At 41.5% G+C, this 23,594-nt stretch overlaps 1 protein-coding gene across 1 annotated transcript in view; it reads right to left on the bottom strand.

Annotated features, from left to right (window-relative positions):
* The window catches only part of dnah9 (dynein, axonemal, heavy chain 9), a 126,631-nt gene that overhangs the window by 61,545 nt on the left and 41,492 nt on the right, over positions 1-23,594 (bottom strand). Inside the window, 15 exon segments of the mRNA XM_029455857.1 lie at positions 1,500-1,623; positions 2,105-2,267; positions 3,904-4,100; positions 4,891-5,052; positions 11,412-11,651; positions 14,830-14,932; positions 17,513-17,678; positions 17,849-18,056; positions 18,439-18,612; positions 19,402-19,576; positions 19,988-20,135; positions 21,083-21,104; positions 21,106-21,192; positions 21,544-21,671; positions 21,755-21,965. Of these exon segments, the coding sequence (XP_029311717.1) occupies positions 1,500-1,623; positions 2,105-2,267; positions 3,904-4,100; positions 4,891-5,052; positions 11,412-11,651; positions 14,830-14,932; positions 17,513-17,678; positions 17,849-18,056; positions 18,439-18,612; positions 19,402-19,576; positions 19,988-20,135; positions 21,083-21,104; positions 21,106-21,192; positions 21,544-21,671; positions 21,755-21,965 (2,308 nt within the window).

Consider the following 23,594-nt stretch of genomic DNA (forward strand, 5'->3'; position numbering starts at 1 on the left):
ATTAGGGCATAAAACAAACCCTAACATTACTGTAACCCAGTGGTAGAATGTAATGAAGTACATTTACTCAAGTAATGAACTTAAGTACCATTTTGAGGTACATTCTTTTCATTGTATGCTACTTTATACTTCTACTCCACTTAATTTTGGAAGCCAATATTTTACTTTTTACTCCACTACATTTATCTGACAGCTTTAGTTAACAGTAACTTTACAGATTCAGATTATTAGCTAATACAAAATATGCATCAACTAATAAATAAACTATGATATATTATCATTTGTTAAGATATCCAGCAGTAGTACACCTTTACCAGCTGTGATAAACACATAAATGCATCAATTGTCATTTATATTAAATATTTTACTTTTGGTACATTAAGTATATTTAGATTCCAATACTTTTGAACTTTTACTTAAGTAAGACTTTGAATGTTCAACTTTTACTTGTAACAGTATTTATTTATTTATTTGACTGGTTTTACTTTTTAACTACATTTATTGATTATTCTCTGACGTTGGGTTCATGTTAGCTAAGTGCGGGCTAACCGTCCCACAAACGCATTTTCAGTCTATACAGGCGCTGCAGAGTTGCTAGGAGCAGTTAACTTAAAGTAAGTTTTATATGCTTATTTAATAGATAATTTTTCCAACAACATCTGGCACAGTATAATGATGTCAACATCATCAGCAATTCTAGGTACATGACCTCTGGAAGTAGGCTAGCTAGTAGCCTACTGCTGCCAGCGAGCTAATCTGCTAGCATGTTTACTATGTAACTACTATTAGCTATGCGCGCTGTTATTAAAATGTAATAGATCACACTATACTTGAAAATGTTGCTGATTACATTTGAAGAACAATGATTGGCACTGTTTTTTTCAAACTAAAGAAAGACAATAGCCAAACTCACCACGTTTGTCTCTTTGCTGTCGAGTTTTAACACATTTTTCAAGGACAGCTGTGTCATGCACGCAAGCTAGCAAGGCAACCAAAAAGTGACACATTTACACCTTCAGCTGTTTCCATTTGTTGCGTGATCCTCAGCTTGTAACTGACAGTCCCCAACAAGTGGAATGAGACCGCAAGCAGGACGTAGCAAACAGCTCTACTGGTAAGTACGATGTGTTAGCTTCTCGCTTTACTTCTGTGACATGCTAAAACAAGTTGTTGTACAGGCATCTGTTGGTATAAGCCATCTTTTCCAGTGCTATACAACATGATGTAGTACATTCATTTGTGTATACCAAACTGTTGCACTGCCAACATTAGAACATGGAGGATCTTTCTATATTCATATTCCATAATGCTATGCACCCTGCAAATGTCAAGTATACATCTAAATATGAATTCAGCCTTGCTTGCAATTCTTCAAGATGATGTGTTGTATTTGATGAGCAATGCTGCAGAAATGTCATCACAGGGATTCGTTGCTGTATCAAAGCAAAAGCATTTCTCTCTCACAGTGACACACAGTAATTAGGGAAGCCTGCCGTTACCCGATGCCAACAGATCGTTGACCAGAACGAGGAACATCTCGTCTGCCACTTGGGCGTCAGTCATTAGGAACACGGTGCCAATATTCTTCACGCCAGCTTTGACGTAGAGGGATGCCAGGTCACTCTGGGTGACAGGGAGAGAGAAAGACATGGAGTGGGCGAGTGACACACAGAATGAGATTGGGCTATGAGAGTTATTTTGCAGTGAGGCAGTGGTGGCCTAAAGGTTAGAGAAGCAAGCTTGTGGCCAGAAGTTCACTGCGACTTCCCCTCCCTCAATTCAAAATAAGATAATTACCACATTTCTAATAATATTTTAGCCTCATTCTTTCAGGTGCAACCTGGTAGTGTGAAACAGACTTTGCCTAGGCTACATCTATAATATAGGCTTTTATTTGTGTTGATCTCTTATCTTGCAGAAAAGCTGTAGATTAGGTGTGCAAGAAGTTAGAAGTGAACCACGGGTGTCACCCAGCAGGGTTAACCCTGAAGTTGCCTCCATGGTGAAATGTAAACATTTCAATACTTAATATGTGACTAATAAAGTTGCTTAGATGGATGTTTTTGCAGTGTGGTATGTCTCTCCAATGTAATCCTCGTCGAACCTTGAGGTCGGCGATACTGTATCCTTTTGTCAAGGTGATCTGGAAAACCTCCAGATTGGAGATGAAGGCAGCCAGTCGGGTCAGACTCTGCTTGCCGCTGCCGCCCACTCCGACCAGCAGCGCATTCCCCCGCGGAGACTCCAGGATTCGGTTTATACGGCAGCTACATGTGAAGGTAAACACAGTCGGGGGAGGGAAAGGAGTGAGGGAGGAAACAGTGGCAGGGTGAGATACTGTAAAAGGTAGGTGGAGGCAAGCCGGAGAGAGACAATCTCTGACTCATAAGAAAACAAACACAGGTAGTTTCTGTGTCCTCTCTGTGCTTTTATACCGCCTGTCACCACCATCTTCAACACTCGCTTTCATTCAGATGTACCAGCACTGAATGGATTAAATATTACTGTGCTCCTGAGAATCTTTGTGTCTTCAGTAAAACAAGATGAATGATCCTCTTGTTCCCATCTTTAAAATTAATTGTCTTCATTGTCATTTGTGTTGCTTCATTTGAGGTTGTTGCCAAAAGCAACACACTTCAACTGCTTTTACTTAAAGAGCGACTGACACTCCAACTGTTTACTGAAGAAGTGAGTTTTAAATGCTTTCAGCTCATACTCTTCAAATGTTAATTCAACAACTTGCATTTTCTAATATATAAACTGACCACTCAACTTCCTCCAGGCCTTAAATTACAAGTACACCTTAAGTGATCGCAATCACTTCCACTTCCACTGACACTTCAGCTTCATTAACTCCATTTAACTCCAAAAATATTTCACATGCAAATAATTAACATTGTAAGACATTTTGCACCATGACTTTAATCATTTTCTTCACATCATTTGAAATATACTATATTTTCTTTTTACGAAAAACAAATTCAACAATGCATTTGTTGTGTTTCTCATAACTTTCTGACTTCCCTACTCTGCATGTGTCTCTCTTTAGAAATTATACCTCAAAAATATTTATTTTCAATGTTTTCTTTCTATGTCAGTGATTTCCTAAAACAGCTGGGCACTGTATCTTTTAGCAAACATGACACAAACAGGAGAAAATGCTCGGGGAACTTTCTACTAGTGGATTATTACACATTGGGTGCACTACAGCCCCAGGACAATTTATGAGGGACTGACTAAGAATAAACTAGAGCGCCAATGTTTATGATAAGTGAGGAACATGTCACCCAGTGCAACAGTGTAGCACACTGATGTGTTATTAACACAAACTAATGCTGCGCAGCCAGACACTGTTCAAATATTAATTCTACTGGAGACAGATACTACAGATACCAATATGTAAGTGTGTATTCAGAGAGTACACAGACAGTTTTAGAGGTGGCGGGATTGCCTACAATGTCAAAGGGAAGACACAATTAATTTCCATTTTATAGAATAATGCAACCATAGACACTTGGCATCTTGAGTTTAAATATTTAAAGCAGTGTAAACATCAAATGGCTTCATTGAAAAGCAGGAACAGGCTCATATTGAATAAATGATCAGTGTGCACTGAGGTTCTTTCACCAAACTTAAGGGCAATTAAAAAAGAAAAATAGGGGTTAATAGTTTTTACACTTTTAGACTGCAGTTAAACCGGACCTGTTCTCTGCATTTAGCAGTCATGACGTGTGCTGCATTAAATTTAACGGATTAGCCGGCTTCTGCATTTGATAGAACTGTAAATCCTAAAATACCTGGGAAGACAGTTGAGTTCATTGAAAGACAATAAAGGAAGTGACAAAATCTCTTCTTCGTTACTCCCCCCGCACAGTACCCGGGGGATTCAAAAGTTCCACTCACATGTGGGCCATGGCGTCCTCAAAGAGCACCAGGTTTAGTGTGGCGTTGACCTCATTGTAGCTGTCCAGCACCTCCAGCAGGGTTTTATTAAGGCTGCTCCAGGACTCTGCAGCCATGTACCTGGCCTCCCCCAGCCCACGGGCAAAGTGGCAGTACAGGTTCATCTCCCTGGTCTGCTCCAGAGTCTCTTCCACATCCTCCGGGAGGGACGCACAAACAAAAACACACACACACACATATTGCAATGGTAAATATCCAGACCCACACACTGCCCCTGTCAGCGTAACATCAGTGTTAAGCTTAAACAGTCTGGACAGGGACACAGCTGAATATCCCAGCTGTGCAGAGGGTGACCTAGTTCATTTTCACCCAAATATTTCACTGGAGAGATTGGATGTGCCTCTTGGGGATGCTTGTTTTCTCTGCCAACTTCAACTGGCATAAAGTCGCAGTAAGTGTGATGAATGCATTTTTGACTATTTTACATCGATATTGCGTATGTGCAACATTCTCTAAAGACTTTCTTGTTATGCATATTGCTCTGTGGCACAAGGGCCGAGCTTACAGAAGGTGCCGACTCTGAAAAACATATTCTGGAGTGGTTAGTATTATTCTGTCTCTGTCTTCTCTTTCTGTGTGTGTGTGTGTACACATATACATGTCAGGTTCTTCACTGTGGCATGACTAGTGTGCATGCGATAGAGGGTAGTGAGGGGAGCCGTCGACAGAAAACCATTAAAATGTTTTCCAATTTGCCGGGCTGACAGCGCAGACCGTGACAGCCGGACCTTCATACCATACCGATTAATATTCTCTCCAACTCTCTCCTGGCCCTCGACCCCCCAGCATTCCTTTTTCTCCTCGCTGTGTTGGCCACTGATGTCCAGGTCCAGACACAGAGCAGGCAGCCTAATGATTTCCCCCTCCCCCCTCATCCTCTAGCCCCCAGTGATTGTCTTCCTCTGCTGAACTTTGGAAAACTCTTACCTCATAGAACTTTTTCACTGTGTCCGCCTGCAGCTTATCAAAGGCCTGGAAGTCCTGCTCCTCCACCAGCTTGTCTCTGTAGACCCGGTTGGACTCGTGCAGATAGATTTTCAGCAGGTCCGGAGGGGCTTTCAGACACTCAGCGGTACAGAAGAGAATGCCCTGGGCAGAGAGGGGAGAGGAGAAGGCTTGGAGTTTCATTCCAGAGGCTGATTTGGTCCATTTACACCACAACAAGCAAGGAAATACAGCAGTCACTGCGGGTAAATCAATGGATATTGAGTGGACAAGCTGTTAGTAGGTGTGTCAGAGAAATTCAAAAAGTTAATGGCAGCACTTTTGTAGTCTCAGAAGTATTGTTGCATGTGGAGATAAGTTCAGTGGGCAGGTGTTGGATGGAAGAAATATGGACAACTTTCTAAAACCTGAAACAAGGAATACTTTCGTCGACTAGTATATGAAAATGAAGAGGACTGCATTTGGCGTCCTGTCCGTCGTTGGATCAAAGTACTTGTGCAAGCAGGATTTCTCAAGCGTCAACTACATAATAACCAAATATCACTCCCGCCTAACAGATGAGAACCTGCAATCTTGTGTGAAGATTAAAGTTACATTTTACAGCCGTGACAAGAAGATCTGCAGCGACGTTCCTTTAATTGGCTGTTATTTTGCAACAAAGTATCCGTTGTAGCAAGTTGAGATTTTGTCAATGAATTCAATGACCCTCAGCTGATATCGGTTTGTTTTATGCTCAGTCCCAAGTACGTGGCTGAGGAAAACTGAAGAGGATAATTACCTCGCACTGAATTAGACTTTATTCAAAATAAAATTTGAATTGGCCTATTTCATTTTACTTTTACTATTTTAAAAGCGAATAGGCTATATGTTTTATTTTTTATCAAAGTAGGCTACTTTTAATTTCCTTCAATAGCACAAACACGGGGAGGCCTGCATAGCTCTTTATAGATACTCTATTTCAAAGTAGGCCAACACATGCAGAGGATTGTTTCTCTACTTTAATATCGTGTTTTTTTGGTAATAGCATCCCTAATAAAAATAATACAATGATGAAACCGTTTTCTTTATTGTAGTTTCTATATTTGCATTAATGCAACACAATATGGCATTATTGTACAAGTACCAAACAATCAGAAATAGTGCACAGCAGAGAAAGTGTTAGGACTGCGCAGCGAGCCGCTCTCCAAGGTGCTGATCCTGCTGCTGGGAGTAGTGCTCTCGTTCTCCTCCACCCACAGTTTTGAGAGAAGCTCCAGCCAAATCTCCAGATCCGTTTCATCAGTGCCCTGCCTCTCATTTGCAATTTGGCCCTCATTGCATTCTGACAAAAACATATTAATGAATGCTCATGCTCAGACCTATTAGTAATGTTGATCGGCTAATTCAGACTCAATAGGCTGTGTTAACTTCATTATGAGCGCACACACCTACAGTCAGAGACAGAGCGGAGGAAAAGAGAGGAGATAACTAAAAGAAATCCGTTGCATAGACCTCACCCCCCGCCCCCCCCCCAAAAGCAGTAAACCTAGGGGAAACACTGGGTAGACTGTGGTCATATAAGGATGAACATGGTCAGTGGCAATGCTCAGGCAGGCTTATCTTCTATTGTCCAGTTTGGCACAGCGTGTGCTAAATGTAGCCTCAGTTTCCTGTAGCAGCAGCCGGAGTTGCACCCACTGTTGTCCTCTGCTGCTGAAGCCAATCCGCTACGAGGTCGTGGAGATGTTCTTTTGCATACCTTGGTTGTCACTAGGGACGTCACGACACCAGAAATGTAGTGGTCGATACAAATACCAGTGAAATTACATGATTCTCAATACCGATTGGATATCACGGGTAAAAAACAAAAACAAAACAATAAATCCCATGTACTTTAACATACACTCCTAAATTACGTTTGCATAATTTCCCTCTCTAATTTTTATATAGCTGTCAGTAAGCATCTCATTCAAACTGGATTTATAAAAACTATATTTCACAAGATAACACATGATAACTTTATACTCATACTGAATAGAGCTTAAACGCACCTTAATGCAACTCTAATGGAACCTCTGTTCACAGGATGCTACAGATCACGTTAACTATCTGGGTAGATACTTTCTCGCTTTGAGTTGCTGCCACGTGATTGGCTAATTAGAGATATGTGCTAACGAGCAGCTGAACAGGTGCACTTAATAAAGTGGCCATTGAGTGTACTGCACAAACTGACCTGATGATGGCGCTAGATAATTTGCACATCACAAAGGTTATTACAGTTCAAGCTCTGGGGATCTGGATGTCTGTACCAAACTTCATGGCAATCCATCCAATTGTTGTCAGTGTTGGACAAAGTGCTAACCTGACAGACAGACAGACAAACATTAATGTCCATAGAGTCACACAGCTAGCATGGCTTAAGTTCCTGTGTTTTCTGTTTGTAATTCATACGTCTTTTCATCGTCTGTTAAAAAAAAGGTGAAAGAGAAAATCATGACAATGAGCAGATGAGTGTTGAGTGGATGATAGATGATTATAGTGTCTCTCGAGGTGACCCATGTGACGTGTTGGCTTTCCCACAGGGCCGTTGATTATGCAGTCAGGCAGACCCCTGTGCAATCTAGGTGCCTCATATAACAGGTGCCGTACAGGATGAGGAAGGGGACAAAGAGGCGCCCAGACACTGTTTGTTCCCCTCTGCGCACTGTCACCCAGGAGGCAGAGGCTGAGGCAAGCAGATGTTGTGTGTTTCCAGCCCCAGAAGTTATTCCAATCAACAGAATCATCTCTGGGGTAAAGCCAGCTGAATCTGATCTGCTTTCATATCTGAGCCTGCTGAATGTGACAATTGGCTGCTAAATCCACTGTGTAACAGTGCAGATGGGTGGTGTGCCTCTGTGTGTGAGTATGTGTGTACTGAAGATTCAAACTGTGGCAGAATAATCGCCACTAATCTAGAACTACAAAAAGCCAAGATGTTTTCCAGAGTTTGTGTGAACGCTCTAATCCTTTGACTTTTAATAGATCTGTCTTTTTCTACTCTGTTTCATTGCTTAATGGTTTTGATCATGACACCCAGCATGTATTGTGTAAAAGTGTGCATGAGCAAAACAAAACAGCATGTGGCAACTCTATAAAACGGTCATACTCACAGGCTTAGCTGTACTTAGTTGTGCCAATCGAACCAACGGCACAGCGCGAACAACGTGAGGAGGAGAGAGAACTTTGTTTTCCTTCTATCCAACAGACTTTGGCAGAATATCTCATCCTCTCTGTCCCTGATCTTTCATTGCTTTGTTCAACTCAGAAGAGAGGGATTAAAAAGTTCTGGGTGTCGGCATGTATCTGTCTGTCTGCGGGGCTGTCTGCAGCAGTCACGCTTTCCTTGTAGCCTGACAGATGCTCTGAGCCCCAAACAATGCTTCCCCCTGCTAACAAATGCACCCAGCTGACTATCCATAGAACATCATACAGACATATTGTGCAGTCAGTACAGTTTGCTTCACATTCTCTCTGCTCCGCAGGTCTCATGTACTCTCTGTCTATCTCTTCCCTCGTCTCTGTCCTCCTCTTTCACTACGTCCATCTTTCCCACATCTCCCGTGCCTCTTGAGCTTCGAGGAGCTCATTTAGGCTGACGTGAGGAGGACATGCTCTTGGATATGCCCGCTGGTCATGGCAGAGAACGAACATTGACAAACAGAGCTCTTTGACAATGCTCCCACTCGGTTGCCTTATAAGTGGAATTTGGCTACTACACTTCACTTATATTATGTCAAATGTAACATCCACGGGGCGCAATGATCACCCCAATGTGTGGAGAAAGAGTTTTATGAAGACAGAGTACGGAGAAGAAAGACTGGAGTACTGCAACAAAGTAAGTGGTAAGTGACAAAATGGCAAGGAAATGGAAAGTAGCAGAGTGGATCAAATACTGGAATAAAGGGGGGAAAAAAGACAATGTGCTGGCATTAGCTCCTACTTACTATTCAACAAATATTTTGCCAGCAAACAACAGCAACAACACTGTAAAGATGCAACCTTGACTGTTGTCTGGACGGGCTCTTTTTCTTATATTTGAAAAACACCTTTGCCTGGGGCTTTGTAAGCTCACACAGAGCGTCTGAGCTTTTCCCCGGCTCATTAGAGCTGATCATAATGAGACGGTTGTCTTTGGCTCCATCTCCAAGTTCCACATTGTTTTTAAAACAAAGTGAATCACCAAAAGTTCCCCAATTATTTCAGCTGAGGCAAACATCTGATACAACAAGCCAGAAAACACTGGGTGACAACCATTTAGGCCTCATGCTCAAAATTATAGGAAGTGTTTGTACTGTCTCGCCAATCCTTTCCCACTTCTGAAGGTGCAAAAGCACAGAGGTACGGTGGGGGAATTACAGCTGAGGCAGAGCTGTGAGGCTGTTCACCCCTTCCCAGCTGTCTTAAGGTGTTAGAGCCTGGAGCTGAATAAGTTAGCAGAGAAACTTAAAAGGAGCTCCAGCAGTCCCTTTTTGGCTTTCTTTCCATGCTCTCTATGGGTGGAGAAAGGAACAGCAAGAAAGCTTTGACAATGTTTCCTCTCTGTGGTCCAGTCAAGCTGTACGGAACCCGAAAAGAAGACTAACAAAACAGGCAGAATGGCCTTTTTCAAAGGGATATGGTGCAGCTGAACTTCCTGTTGCTTCATGCAGTGATGTCTGTGATCAAGGGTCTGTAAGGTCACGGTGCTTGAGCTTTGGGATGCTAATTATTAAGGCTGTAATGGTTTGTGTATTCGTACCAACCCGTCATGTGTCAGTCAGTCAATAAGACGAGGACTGCACATTTGACGGCATCATCCAAAAGTGACTATCACCTGCATGATAAATGTTTGGGTACTTTAAATGTTCAAATATAGCCAAGATGGAAAGAATTGAAACACTTCTCCTATTCTTTATTATTTGATGTATTTAGTATTTTCAGTTTCATAGTGTAAGAGATGTTTTTCAGCTGTATGGACTATTGTGACCTGCTGCCTTTTGGGAAAGTGTGTGTTCAGTGTTCACACAGTACATAAATCAAAGTGGCTCTCACCATAACTGGCTTGTTAGTGTAGTCAGTTATCTTATGGCTGACGTCACAGTGACTAAGTCCACTCGTCATGTCATTGTCCTTTACGACATTCTGTCTTTTCTTTTACTTGATCTCTGCCATCAAGTCCAAAATCAGTTTCTGTTGTGTAAAGATATTTGCAATCTCTAAAGTTTAGCGATTTCTTTATGTCGTCAACTTCCTCGTCCGTAATTGTACAAGACTTCTTTGGTGGCATTTTGCTTGCTTTGTGTTTTCACAAAGTCACACTCTAGGTGATCATGGTAAACATTATACCTGCTTAACATCAGCATGTTAGCATTGTCATTGTTAGCATTCTAGGATGGCGACATTAGCATTTAGCTCAAAGTAAATAGCCAACAGCTTCACAGAGCTTCTAGCTTAGCTGAAGACTCGTGACACTTTACGCTCCTTTGGGTTTTATAACATGTTCTGATGGTCTTCCTGTTGTCAATCTCCTTATGGTCATTTGAGCAGCTCTAAAAATTCTCATTTCAACATTCAGAGCATATTATAGCAGCAAACAGCTATGTATGCAAAGAATTAGAGGAGTAAAGTCTCCCTCTGAGTGTGTTGTAATCCCAGCTTCTCTGTGCTTTGTCAACGTAGCCATGTGTGTCCTTGTGTGTGGCTAGCTAATGGTCGCCGCTCTACACTGCGCCCATACGGCGGTCAACACCTTTGTTTGCTCTGTCCTTGCTGTTAGCATCGTTAGCTGCTAGCCGCTTGCTCAGCCGTCGCCATGTTGAGAGCACAATCATAGAAATGCCCCGAATATCATATTGAGAAGCTTTCAAAAGGTGAATATGAAACATATGAAATATTACTGCACCTATGTAATTTGTACACCGTGTAATATCCTAATACGACCTTGGAGCTGCCTTTGTAAACTCCTAGATGGAATTATGAAATCGGAAGTTCCTATAGCTCAGTGGCTTAAAGCATTAATTATACAACAGAGTGAGTTAAATGAGACAGCCTGCCCTCCATGAAACCGTGGAGGATTTTGACAGAAATATTGCCCCCAAAGCTTCTCCCTTGACAGCCTTCGCGCTCTGATATTATATTCATTTAAATACATTAAATCATCACTAACACCCGTGGAAGTGCAAATCCATTCTATTTTCTGTTACACTTATTTCAGACTTATTTCTAGCTTTCAGACCCAACTACTAAATCAATAATAATTTAGATGAGAAATTAGTGACAGAAGCCTGGCTCTTTCCATGTGAAGCAGAGAATTATAAAAAGAGAGAATCAAGGCAAAAATATCTAACTCTTTGTTTAAAAAGAAAGGAAGAGTGATATGAAAAAGCACAACTTTTTCAAGGTAACTTCTGACATTGAATTGAGAAAAGATTAACCTGAGGTCGTTCTTCTAACACTGTCTGTGTAGATAAGTCCTTCTTGCATATTTTCGATCTATGTGTCACCTGGAATATGTTGGAGAGGTCTCGCAGGTTGAAGATGTAGTGGAACTTGACTGCAGTGGGGAGGAAGGTGGTGGAGATGCGCTGGTGCAAGGCCAAGGATAACTGGACCAGGGTGGGGCAGCTTTTTCGCAGCGCAGCGTTGAAGCCCTCTCCTCTCAGGTGCTGAGACAGGATGGAGGTGTAGATGGTGCTCAAGGCCTCGGTTCCAGGAAAAGACAGGGCGAAGACAGAGAAGTGGCGCTATGGAGGGAGATACAGCACAAACAAAGCAACAGTAAACATGTTGTTCCTCACTAATGATGTGATGCAGTCAAGACAAGGGTCACCCTGTGGCTGTTTGCAGAAGGAAGAGAAAAGAGACTGTTGCTTTTTTATTTCAAAATGGCCATTTTAAGTTTGATCTGTAAATATATAATCCTTTAAGTTTAGTGAGTTTGTACTGACTTTTGACCCTGGTCCACAAAACTCTGGACGTTTGAGCCAAATTTGAAGAAATTCCCTCCAAGTGTTCCTCAGATATCGCGTTCACAAGAATTGGACGGATGGACAACACAAAGACACAATGCCTCCGGCCGTGGCTATGGCCGGCACGAGGCATTATGTCTTTGTACCTTTGTGTTGTACACATGTGGAGGCTGCACTGCTGAGAGTTCAGGGACTACGTGAGTCGCCCGCAGAGCATGTTCTAAAAATAGCACTAGTCACCTTGAAGCTCCGTCTAAAATTTGTATTCAATTGTTTTGTTTTTTAAATCAATAACACTTGAATTATTCATTTAAAAATGACAATATTGAACATAGAATTAAAAAAACAAAAATGCTTTATGTATACTCTGTACCCTGTCTGGGGTCAGAGTTCAAAACTCCATTTCTCTGTTTCGCTGAGACAAGCTAGCGGGAGCAGCTACGATGGGGCGCTAGGTGTTTACGCTAAACATGGCAGAGAAGCGAAAGAAAACTAACTATTTTCACAATGATTGGGAGGAAGAATCATTTTTTACAACAGTGAAAGAAAAGTGTGCATGTCTCATTTGAGGGGCGAACAAAGCAACACATTGTGGAGACACTTCGGTACGTGTCACAGAAGCTACCATGCTAACTAACTAACTAACTACCTAACTAACTAACTAACTACCTAACTAACTACACTAACTAACTACCTACCTACCTAACTAACTACCTACCTAACTAACTACCTAACTAACTAACTAACTACCCAGCTGCAGCACTGCGGGCAGAACAAGCAGCTTTGGGCAGCAGCATCTCTTCTCACCAGGCCGGTGAACAAGTCACACAAAGTAACGGAAGCTTCATTTAGAGCTGCACATTTGTTTTAATAAAGAAGAAGAAGAAAGCCTTTCCGGACGGAGAGGTCTTGAAAGGTGCAATGATGTTATTGAAAACACTGTTCTAAGACGAGAAGAAAGGTTCCGATGTGATCTCCTCTCTGATGTTACAAAGTTAGTGTTTGTACAAACAGGATGTGATGTGAAGATGTGACAGTTAATGATTTCCTTAATGTTTTTACAGAAGTCATACTTTGTACTAAAATATAACTGATGTGCTCATTCATACAAAACTTAATAAAGATATTTACAAACATATCAGAGATGTGATAACTGACTTTCAAATGTTGAAATAGATTGAGAACATACATAAATAATGTTGCATGTTTAAATATATGTGTTTCCTACCATAAATCATTGTTAATAATCATTGTGAGGAATAATTAACATTAACATGTGATCAGTGTCTCTTCACATATATGAATATGTATTATTATGATAGTTATTAATGATAATATCATTAAAGGTGAACCGTGTAACTATGTTATTCAGGAAGTTTGTATCAAACAAGTAGCCCTTCATATTATTCAGCACCTTGAAGTAGCTCTCAGTATCAAAAAGGTTGGTCCACATGTTTCTGGTGTTGGAGCCGTTAGACTAAGAGCGCATACCTGGACTTCCTGTACTAATCCAAATCTAGTGGTAAACCCGGGCTTTTTTAGTTTTGGAACCAGGACATGTGAGGACGGCCCACGAAGAGTAGCTATGTATGCGGGGAGGAGCCCACAGAGAATGCCTTCGCACAGGGTCCAGAGTTTTGTACTCCGCCCCTGCTTACATTAATAGAAACAAAAGATGATGCTGGGTGAACTGATCAACTATTTGGCAGTTAAATTCCTGATGTTTACAGCACATCATTAGAGACATAGGACAGAATGAAGAAGATCACTTTATTTAATGTATCCTACGGATAAACCAGGTCAATATAAAAAGTAAGGATAATAAATCGAAGGGTAAATGTAATCTTTATAACCCTATGTCCTGACAACAGACATGGTTTGTCATTTAGATGTGAGGAGTTGTTAACCAATATGTAGAACATCATATCATTTCAACGCGATGATCCGTACCGATGTCACACGGTGATCCAAAACCTGCAACAGGTGTTCACTTACACACAGTAGCTTAGTTTCTTTGGAAGTAGCCCAGCGAGCTCATTCAGGTGTATGAGGGCTTGTTATGGTTTCTGATTAATTCATTATTAATCTAAATAATAGTAATAATAACCTAGCTACTAAGTCACGTCTGAAATATCACGTCAGACCAAATGAATGCACATTGTACTTCTTATTGCATCATCCAACTTTCACTCCAACTGTGTTTTACTTGTGCTCAAAACTTGTGTTGCATCAGATCAGATGAGTCGGAGATATAGTAAATAATGTGCCTTCCAGGATAACCTGCGTCATTTCCCTCATTTTGAGAAATGTCCTAAGTTACTTTTTGTTAAACTTTCGTCTGAGTCCAGTCAACTGTGCATAAATGGACGACATGAATGAGGGAACAGATGAACAAACAAACACAGAAACAAACAAACAATGGGGTGGCAGTAGCTCAGGCTCTGGGGACTTGGCTCACCCGTTCAATTCCCGAACAGTCCAAGTACAGGCTGTAGACTGGTACCTGGAGAGGTGCCAGTTCACCGCCTGGTGACTGCCAAAGTGTCCTTGAGCAAGGCACCGGACCCCCACACTGCTCCCCAGGCGCTGTGTATATAAAAGCTGCTCACTGCTCCTGATACTAGTATGAGTTAGATGTAGAGTCTATATTTCACTATGTGAGCAGTGACAATAAGAAGAGGATTCAAATCCTCCATTTCCATAATGTTCTAAAGTTTTGCCAAAAAATAAACAAATGAATGTAGAGCAGCACATAATGTCACCTAATTTAATAATAGGAAGCAAATATAAAGAACACTTTCTCTATGATAGCATGTACAAGAGGACGTGGTGCACATGTAACCCCTGCAGTGTGTTGCATAACAAGTGGTACACAATGTGCTGTGAGGACATGCTGTGTGTGTGTGTGTGTGTGTGTGCGTGTGTGTGTGTGTGTGTGTGTGTGTGTGTGTACCTGCAGTCGTGGATTGATGGTGAAGCTGCCGGCTGTGGGGTTCATGCAGGACACGTATTGAACGCTGTGTATTTCCTTCAAAAGCAGCTTATTACGGTCATACCTAGGCGTATACACACACAAACATGCAGAAAAAAATCATTATTTAACAGTCTTGCATGCACACAAACATCCGACCACACACACACACACACACACACACACACACACACACACACACACACACACACACTGATATGGATGCCTCAGCTCCCACATAAGCTGGTGTGGCTCAGTAGCAACCTCCTTCCTCTCAATTTCATACCTGAAATCCTCCCAGCATATCTCTAATGGGCTGAGCGTGTCTAAGCCATTCAGCCTGCAACTGACGCAGTGGAACCATGTTCAGAATGGCCTCACTGTGTCAGAGAGACGAGCAACACAATCCTTTTAAGGGGAATCATACAACCCTGCACTCACATTTGACTTTGGGCTCATAAAAGTTGTCAGGGTACAGAGTAAGGGATCTGTCTGAATACTAAGGACATTTTCTTTTTGATAAAAGCATTTCCTTATTTTAAAAGGTACAATGTCATATAGTAAACATCAAGGGCTTTTTTTTTTCTTTACATATCCCACCCAACCCTGGTCCCACATAAATATCCTGCAAATACAATAATAATAATAATAATAATAATAATAATAATAATAATAATAATAATAATAATAATAATAATAATAGTAAAATAAAGTAAAATATATATAGTATATAGTGTGATAGTATAAATACAAAATACCATAAATTAAATAAATATTACATTTAAAAATGAAAAGAAATGTCCTTTTTAAACTCAGTGGCTAGGTAAACCAATAAGAAATGCAAAACTGTTAACGATTTAAAATGTATTGATAGAGTATGTATCAAGGCTGAGGGCTTCCTTCGTCCTGTACACTTTATAATTAATTATTCAATCCTCTCCAAGGATAAGAACATCATGAGGTCCTGGGAATCCGAAAAATATCCATTTCTGCCCACGATGTCAACACAACGTTCAGAGCATCAGCGAGGTGTTTGAAAGTAGTTGTCCAATGGACAAGACCAAAACATGTGTGTCATGTTTGCTGGTGACATGTGGCATCTATTACAGTTATCTGTGACATTGGGATATATTTTGGGTTGAGCCTGGAGCGGCACTATCATTCTCTCTGTTTAATGCACCATCCCATTCAGCGTCCTCTAATAACTCTTCCAAGTTCACTTTCCCAATTTTTTTAATTTTTTAGCAAGAGAGGCATTGGTGAAATGGGAATCAGGGCGTAGGCTTTTGAGAAGATTCCTTTCTGACTCGTGGAAATGTCCAAAATGGAGTCAATTACCGTAACAGATGGGATTTAGGAAGGTAAATTGTTTCACACAATTCACTGAAGCTACAGAGGACATTGTCAGTATACAGGTCAATTAGTTTGACAAGGCCTGACCTCTGCCACAAGGAGAAGGCCACATCACTGATTCACTGTCTCCCTCCTAGCACTTGCTAGGAGGGAGACATGGTTATTGCAAATGGAGCTGTGGTTAGACTGGTCCTGGAGTCAAAAAGCAAGTCTATATTTAGAGTGGAAATAACCATTGGGTTAAATGAAAATTGGGTTAGCCTAATGGGCAGTTTATATGAGAGCAAAGACAATAGTGAGGTAGCAGGGCAGGATTTAGCTTCACATTCACCTTCTGTGTACGTAAGCTGCCCAATCATAGCTTTTGAAGGTTAGGAAGCCCCAATACACAAAACTCTTTCCATAAACAAAAGGACATTTATTGTACGGAAAAGAGATTGGGCGGGAAAAGGTACAGAAAGCATGGAAACACATTTTACTCAGCAACCCACCAAGGCTATAATGCTAGTTATTCCCCCTCTCCAGGCCCGGCTTGTCAATTAAGGGTGGGATATATTCCTGGTAAACACCTGATAATTGTCGAGAGATAATCACTAAATACTTGAATTTATGTCTAGACAACTTAAAGGGGATCTGAGTTGCTACATTATTTAGCGGGAAGCATTCACTTTTTGAAAAGTTTCATTTATAGCCAGAGACATTTCCAAACCTGTTTAGCAGATTGCCTGGGGGAGGGGCCAAATTGGATCAGAAATGAACAATAACAAATCATCCAAGTACAAGGAAAGGGAATGTTCTGGACCACGTCTGGGAATTCCTTGAATAAAACTGGCAGATTTAAGTGCGATAAATAACGTTTCAACCGCAACAGCAAATAATAACGTGCTCAGAGGACACCCCTGACAGGATCCTCGACCAAGGGTGAAATAAATATTGGGACTTCATCCCGTTAGTGCTTACAGAAGCCTTAGATGAAGAATATAAAAGAGTGATCCAGGAAATACATTTTGAACTGATGCAAAATCCTCAAAAAATGGACCTGAAATAAATACGTCCACTCCAGCCTATCGAATGCCTTCTCAGCATCCAAAGAGATCACCGCCTCTGGTGTCCCAGTGGATGCTGCAGAGAAAATAATATTGAGAAGACAACAAATATATGAGAAGGAGTGTCTGTTAAACCCATAAACCCGGGTTGGTCTGGTGATATATTGTTTGACAAAACCTGTAGGGCTAGTGCATAATGTCAGCCTCTTTAAACACACAGGCATGTTCTCATGTTTGCTCATACATACATATAGACAGAGCCTTACCAGTGGTTGTAGTCTATGTGTTGGCGTATGAGTGTGTGAGGTTGCACTGTTCCATATGCATCCACCTCGGGCATATTCATGTCGTCGATGAAGTAGATGAGTCGTCTGCTGCCTGCTGGTCCATAGTTGCGCCCTGCTTTCTTCTCAAGGGGCTTTTCCAACACAGCTGTGAGGAGAGTGATGCAGGAGCAGAGGGCAGGCATGTAGCAAGGAAAGGTGTAATTGAATAGCAATATGTCTCTAGTAGTTCTGGTAGAGTACAGAAGCCGAGACACACATTTTAACACGCTCCCGTCAGCCAATCAGGAACTAATACTCTCCATGCACGGTTCCTACCTTGGAGCATAGCAGATGTGGTGTAGTAGTTAAAGGGGACGTTTGTAATCATGTGTTTCTCTGCGTCCAGAGATCGCAGTTTGTCCCCGACCAGGACAGACTTCCCTGTCCCGGCGTTCCCGACCAGCATGACAGGCCGGCGGTGTTCCAGGAGGCGGTCCACGAAGTAACGAACTCGAATGGTTTCTGTGGTGTGGACCAGACATGCCTGCACATGGGAAACAATCATACATATGAATAAAAACTAACACATATTAATGTACTACAGGGTTATAGGGCTGCAAAGTCATTTATTTGTGTTGGAATAATCAATGAATAGCTTAGTGTAGCAGTGGAAAAGCCCATCAGACATGTTTTAGTCTTCAGCAGCTCTTTAGGAACATATCTGGGTCTCCAGCTAGTCACTAACTCTGTCACTGCAAGACACTCATCGTAATGTATAAATAGTCATTTGTTATATACAAATAGTGATTAGTGCATCTTTAAACCATTAATAGATCCTCAATTCCATTTAAGAAAAAGGAAATCTGAAATCTGTGTTCCACCAAAACGTGCCGACATCTTGAATACTCTGAAACAACCTGTCGTACCTGAAGAGGTGCATCGGTATCCATCTCAAACTTGGGCAGCATCTTGGACCAGGGTTCGAACTTCTTGCTCTCGGGGTCGATGTAGTAATCAAACACGGTGCCCTGGGATGGAAACTTGATGGTTTTGAACTCGGCCACCCACCACTTGCTGAACTCCACTCTGTAGTCGACCAGCTGCTCACACAGAGCACACACGCAGAGACACAGAGGGGAAGGCGAGCGGTCAATACTCTAAAATGACTTCCTCTCTTATTTTTGCTCACCCATACAGTAGCTATGGATCTGCACGTTTGATTTACACTGGTGTGAATACAAAGCGGAGGACAAGTAAATGGCAACAACGTAGAGATAGAGCCACAGCAGTTGAAGGGTATACAATGTGAGCTGGCAGGCCTATCTATCCATCTGTCTGATGCAGACAGTACTGCATGCAGTCACTTCCTCGCCTTCCTCCCCGCCCCTGCGTACCTGTCTCCTTTATTCACTACCAACTCTCCAGTCAATAAAACCACTTAACATTTAAATGCATCTGTGATGGGAAAATAAAGTGGAGTACATTTGTACCAAGGGGAGAGCAGTTTTATCCCATAACTTAGATGGACGCGCTTACTGTACAGCGCTAACTGGATTGCTTAGCAACTGCTCGCCACAGCGCTCCTGCTCATTTAAATTCAGCCACCCTGTGTGTTGTTGAGCGGGAATGGAGTCCACTTCATTTTCAGATGGAGATCTCTGCTTTTTAAAAACATGCCATTTCTTCAACTGAAAATAACTTAAAGAGACACAAAGTTGAGTTGCATAAGAGTCATCAGGCATTGTATAATACTAAGGAATACCCATAATGCTGGAGTTACGAGGAGAGCGAAAACAAATCCTTCAGCTGTTTCAGTTGTGTCCTATTCTTTTCTTTCTTTATGCAACCACTTAGTAAGCGTCTCACATGCCCAGAGGCCCACACAGTACCTGGTCCTGGAACATGGCTCCCCCAAAGGCCCAGACCACAGCAAAGACAAAATAGAGCTCATAAACTTCCTTGGCACAGTCTGGCGGGGTGTTTTCAGGAGTCAGCAGACACTCCAGCAAGTAGCACAGCATCTGGACCGAGCTCTGCTCCGGGATAGGGATGATCTTCTTAAACCTGAGCAAACACATTACATCACTGGATTCAAGCTTTAGCACGTCAAAAAATAAGTAATTATGGTTCATGTCATTTTTAAGTGAAGCAAACATTTTTTTAACAGATTGAACTTTAAACAAAAGAGTTTCTAACTATATTAAATTATACAAACACAATTATTAAGCTCTGTGGCATAATCGGAGTGTACAGTGGTGCATTTTCTGCATTTTGGCCTCACAGTGACTACAAAATATTCCTCCTCTGCTTCCTGTTAGGGTTAGCAGTGGTGAGTAGCTGTACAATAGAATGCAGGGTGCCATCCATTGGTCCAACATTCCCACTCATGCCAGTCACATCCCAACATCCTGGATAAGCTGGATATGACTGGGAATGTCCTGTCATAGAGACACAGAGCTGCTGACGAGCTGTCACCTTGATCTGAGGCCATCCAGGCAGGAGGGGAGGTACTTGTCAAACAGTATGGTTAGGTTGGCCTTCTCTGATTGGACCTCCCTCCTGTCAATCCAGCTGGAAACTGGCAGGTTCCAGCTGAGGTCTGCTGGGTTTATGTACAGGATCCCTGGGGAGGGAACGACAGGGAAAACAACACATTCAGGGATATCCTTCAAACATAGCCCGTTGTAAGTCCCCGGGGAAGTTGTTGGGCCAACTTTGACCCCGGCACCAAGTACAGTGCAGCAAGCAACATTTTTTGCCCCTGCAAATACATTGTTGTCGATGTAGACGCACAGAAGGCGCGCTCAAAAGCGAGAGAGACACCATCACAGCGCGCAAATGTTCCCAAGTAACTGTTTTCCCGCTGTGCCCTGAGATATGTGATGAGGAACAATCAATCACAGCTGGCAGATATATTTCCTTTCTTCCGTAAATATCAGTCTACGGTAAATATATGGAGAAGAAGTTAATCATTTTGGTGCAGGGCTAAAATGTGCATTTAGTGCATCTGTCCCACACACAATATTTACGTGCTTCACCCTTTCTGTCCAAGGACATCACTCCGGGTGAAAGGTCAGCTAAATCGAGCAGTAAAGCTACTGTGAAGGATTTAAAGTGCTGAAAATCAATTTCTCTTTGTTTTGTTTAGTCAGAGAGGCTTACTGCTTAATTACCGCAACTTCATCATCGTCGCTGTCACTGCAGCTTGCAGGTTTTTGTTGCTTAGTAACGGCAGGCACCACAGGAGCGCAAGCACCTTGGATAAAAGGCTGAAAGTGTCACGGATCGTGTTTTCCACACGTTCTTAACTGTAACGTGTGAACGTCCCCTAACATAACTGCTCCGTTATTTCCCAAGAAAGTAAACTGTAGTCATACGCCGGAATACTACCTGCAAGAACAAACAAGTGGTGAACAAATGAGCAATTATTCGCTGAGAAGTAGTCCGCTTTGCCCGGTTGGTAACGTTGGCTTGCTGCTGAAGAACATTTGAAAATCCAAAATACAACCACGATATTATGAGAAAAGTCCAGTAAAAGGATGAGAGCGAGCGAGCGAAGTACTAGACTACCTGCTCTAGAGACTGTAGCGGGGGGTAGCAGTGCGAAGGTGGCTGATCTCAAACACCAGCCTCATGGTGGGGTTCAGAGGGATCCGCTCGTTACTGGCCAGAGTCAGCACCTAACACAAGGACAGCACAGTTACAGTACATACAGAGTATTCACATATGTTACACAGTCTTAGCCTGGATTATGTCACCTGCTATCTTTGCACTACTCTTAGCATTAAATACACAAACTGCCATTTACTACTCTCTCCCCTCAGTGATGGGTCAACCTCATCTTCCTATTCATATATTGTAACCTTGATCATTTTGATACTGAATAAAAGACTCATTTACACACACACACACACACACACACACACACACACACACACACACACACACACACACACATACACACACACACACACACACACACAAACACACGCACGCACGCACGCATGCACACACACTCAACTCGCTCACACCTTGTTGTCATCCATGACTGTGTTGAGTGACTCAATCCACATGGGGTCAATGTCTCCATCCAAAACAATCCACTTCGGTCCGTTGTGACTGACATTGGCCAGTTCACGCATTATATTGGAGAACAGACCTGTGGGAAGGAGGAGTTCACATTTTGGTCAGAAAAGCTTTTGTGCTGATACACTAGCCACTGTTTCCTGACTCTGTAATCACCATCTTTCCACTCTCTGGTTGCCGGGTTGATAATGCCAAAAAGCTCGTCATTGGTCACAGCCTTTGGGTTAAGGTCCGCCCACACAGGTCTGCGCTTCATGTTCTGATAGGTCCTTTGGAGTGACCTCATCACCTGACTCTTCCCGGTGCCTGCGTTCCCGATCACAAACACGGAGTGACGCACTGCCAGCAGCTCCTCCAGCTGCACCACCTAACACACACGTACATAGTCAAACACTATATTATGCACTGATGACATGATATACACATGAACACTGACCCTTTTACTGGATAATGTAGCATTCCACGGGCCACTTCCCTGCACACAGTGTACTGCATGTCTTTCTGAATGTTGTGTTTTACGGGGACTATTAAGTGCTGCAGAACGACAGTCTAGTGTGATGCACTGCAGTGCAGCGCAGCAGCTTAGTAAACTGTTCACACGCTACAATAAATGACAGCAGTGGTCTTCTGGACGGACAGATATCTGCACCCTCATTATTCTGTGTTTGCACACTTAAAGGGCCACTCCACCTATTTTACACAACAAACATCATTCTAATTGTCATGAGGACTAGTCGTCACTAGTCTATGTTTATGGAAGAGCAGTGTTCATTACCAAATCAATGAAATGGACATTATGAAATATATTTTAAAATATATTATAAATATAAATACAAACAAAATGTATTTTCGTTTAATATATACCTTTTTTGTTTTATTTCAGACAGTGTTGTGATTCACATGTCTCAGCCCTGTTTGTCTTGCTGACAGAACAAATCTTATGGCGTGTCTTCATTCTGTACTAAAGACACTTCATAAGGTTCTAGTAATAAGCGTTAGCTAATAGGTAACACAGCCCTTATAAGTCCTTATAACATGCTTATTTACATTATTATGTGTTAATAAGACTATTTAAGAGTTTATATTTATATAGTGTTTATAATAGTATTATTGCATTATAAATATATTTATTGTCAGATTACACAAGTTTATATTTTATTTACTTGTTATGGACTGCTTAAGAACGTTAAAAAAATGTTTTCTTAGAATGTTTTAATGCATTTAAACACATTTATTGAATGCAACTAACCTATTACATGTTAAAATGTTACTTAACCTTTTATGTTGCTTTATTAACATTAATATAAACTTTATTATGCATTTATTAGCAGATAACTATGCTTTTTAAGGCAGAACAATGTCTTATTAGGTTAATAAATCCTTCATTAAGCAGCTAATAACTGTCCACAAGTAGTGAGAAGCCCTTCTTGTTTGCTGTTGGGCTCAGGTTATCTATGTGTTGTAGTTAGAGAAGTTTAGGGGTTTTTGATTAATGAACTTTTGTTTGTTGTTTTGGGCATTGCTCAACTCTGAAGATTGAATAAAGTGCTGTGTTTTAATGTTCCTCCATACTGTGCAGCAGGAGGAGCGGGGAGTCACACAGCATGTGATGCTTACTACACTGTATGTACTGAGGAGCTGGGACTCTGGGATGGAAACTGACAATATCAAACAGAGAAATCAGTTCAGTGTGAAATAAAAAAAGACTTTTGAAAAACAACATTTTGAAATAAAAAAAGAATAAAACGAGAAATGATCTACAATACACTGCTATTATGGAAAGAAGTAAAAGAGAAGCAGAATAAAATAATATTTCATCTGAGTCCCAGCTGAGCTTTAAAAATGTATTGCATCACTTCACAATGGCATGATTATATAATAATAATAATAATAATAATAATAAATTGTATTTATAAAGCGCCTTTCAAAGCTAAAAGCAATCTCAAGGCGCTAAAACGACACATTTTGTCTCTGTTTATTCATGTTATAACTTATT

This window comes from Cottoperca gobio, chromosome 19 (genome assembly GCF_900634415.1).
Source record: "Cottoperca gobio chromosome 19, fCotGob3.1, whole genome shotgun sequence".
Taxonomy (NCBI): domain Eukaryota; kingdom Metazoa; phylum Chordata; class Actinopteri; order Perciformes; family Bovichtidae; genus Cottoperca; species Cottoperca gobio.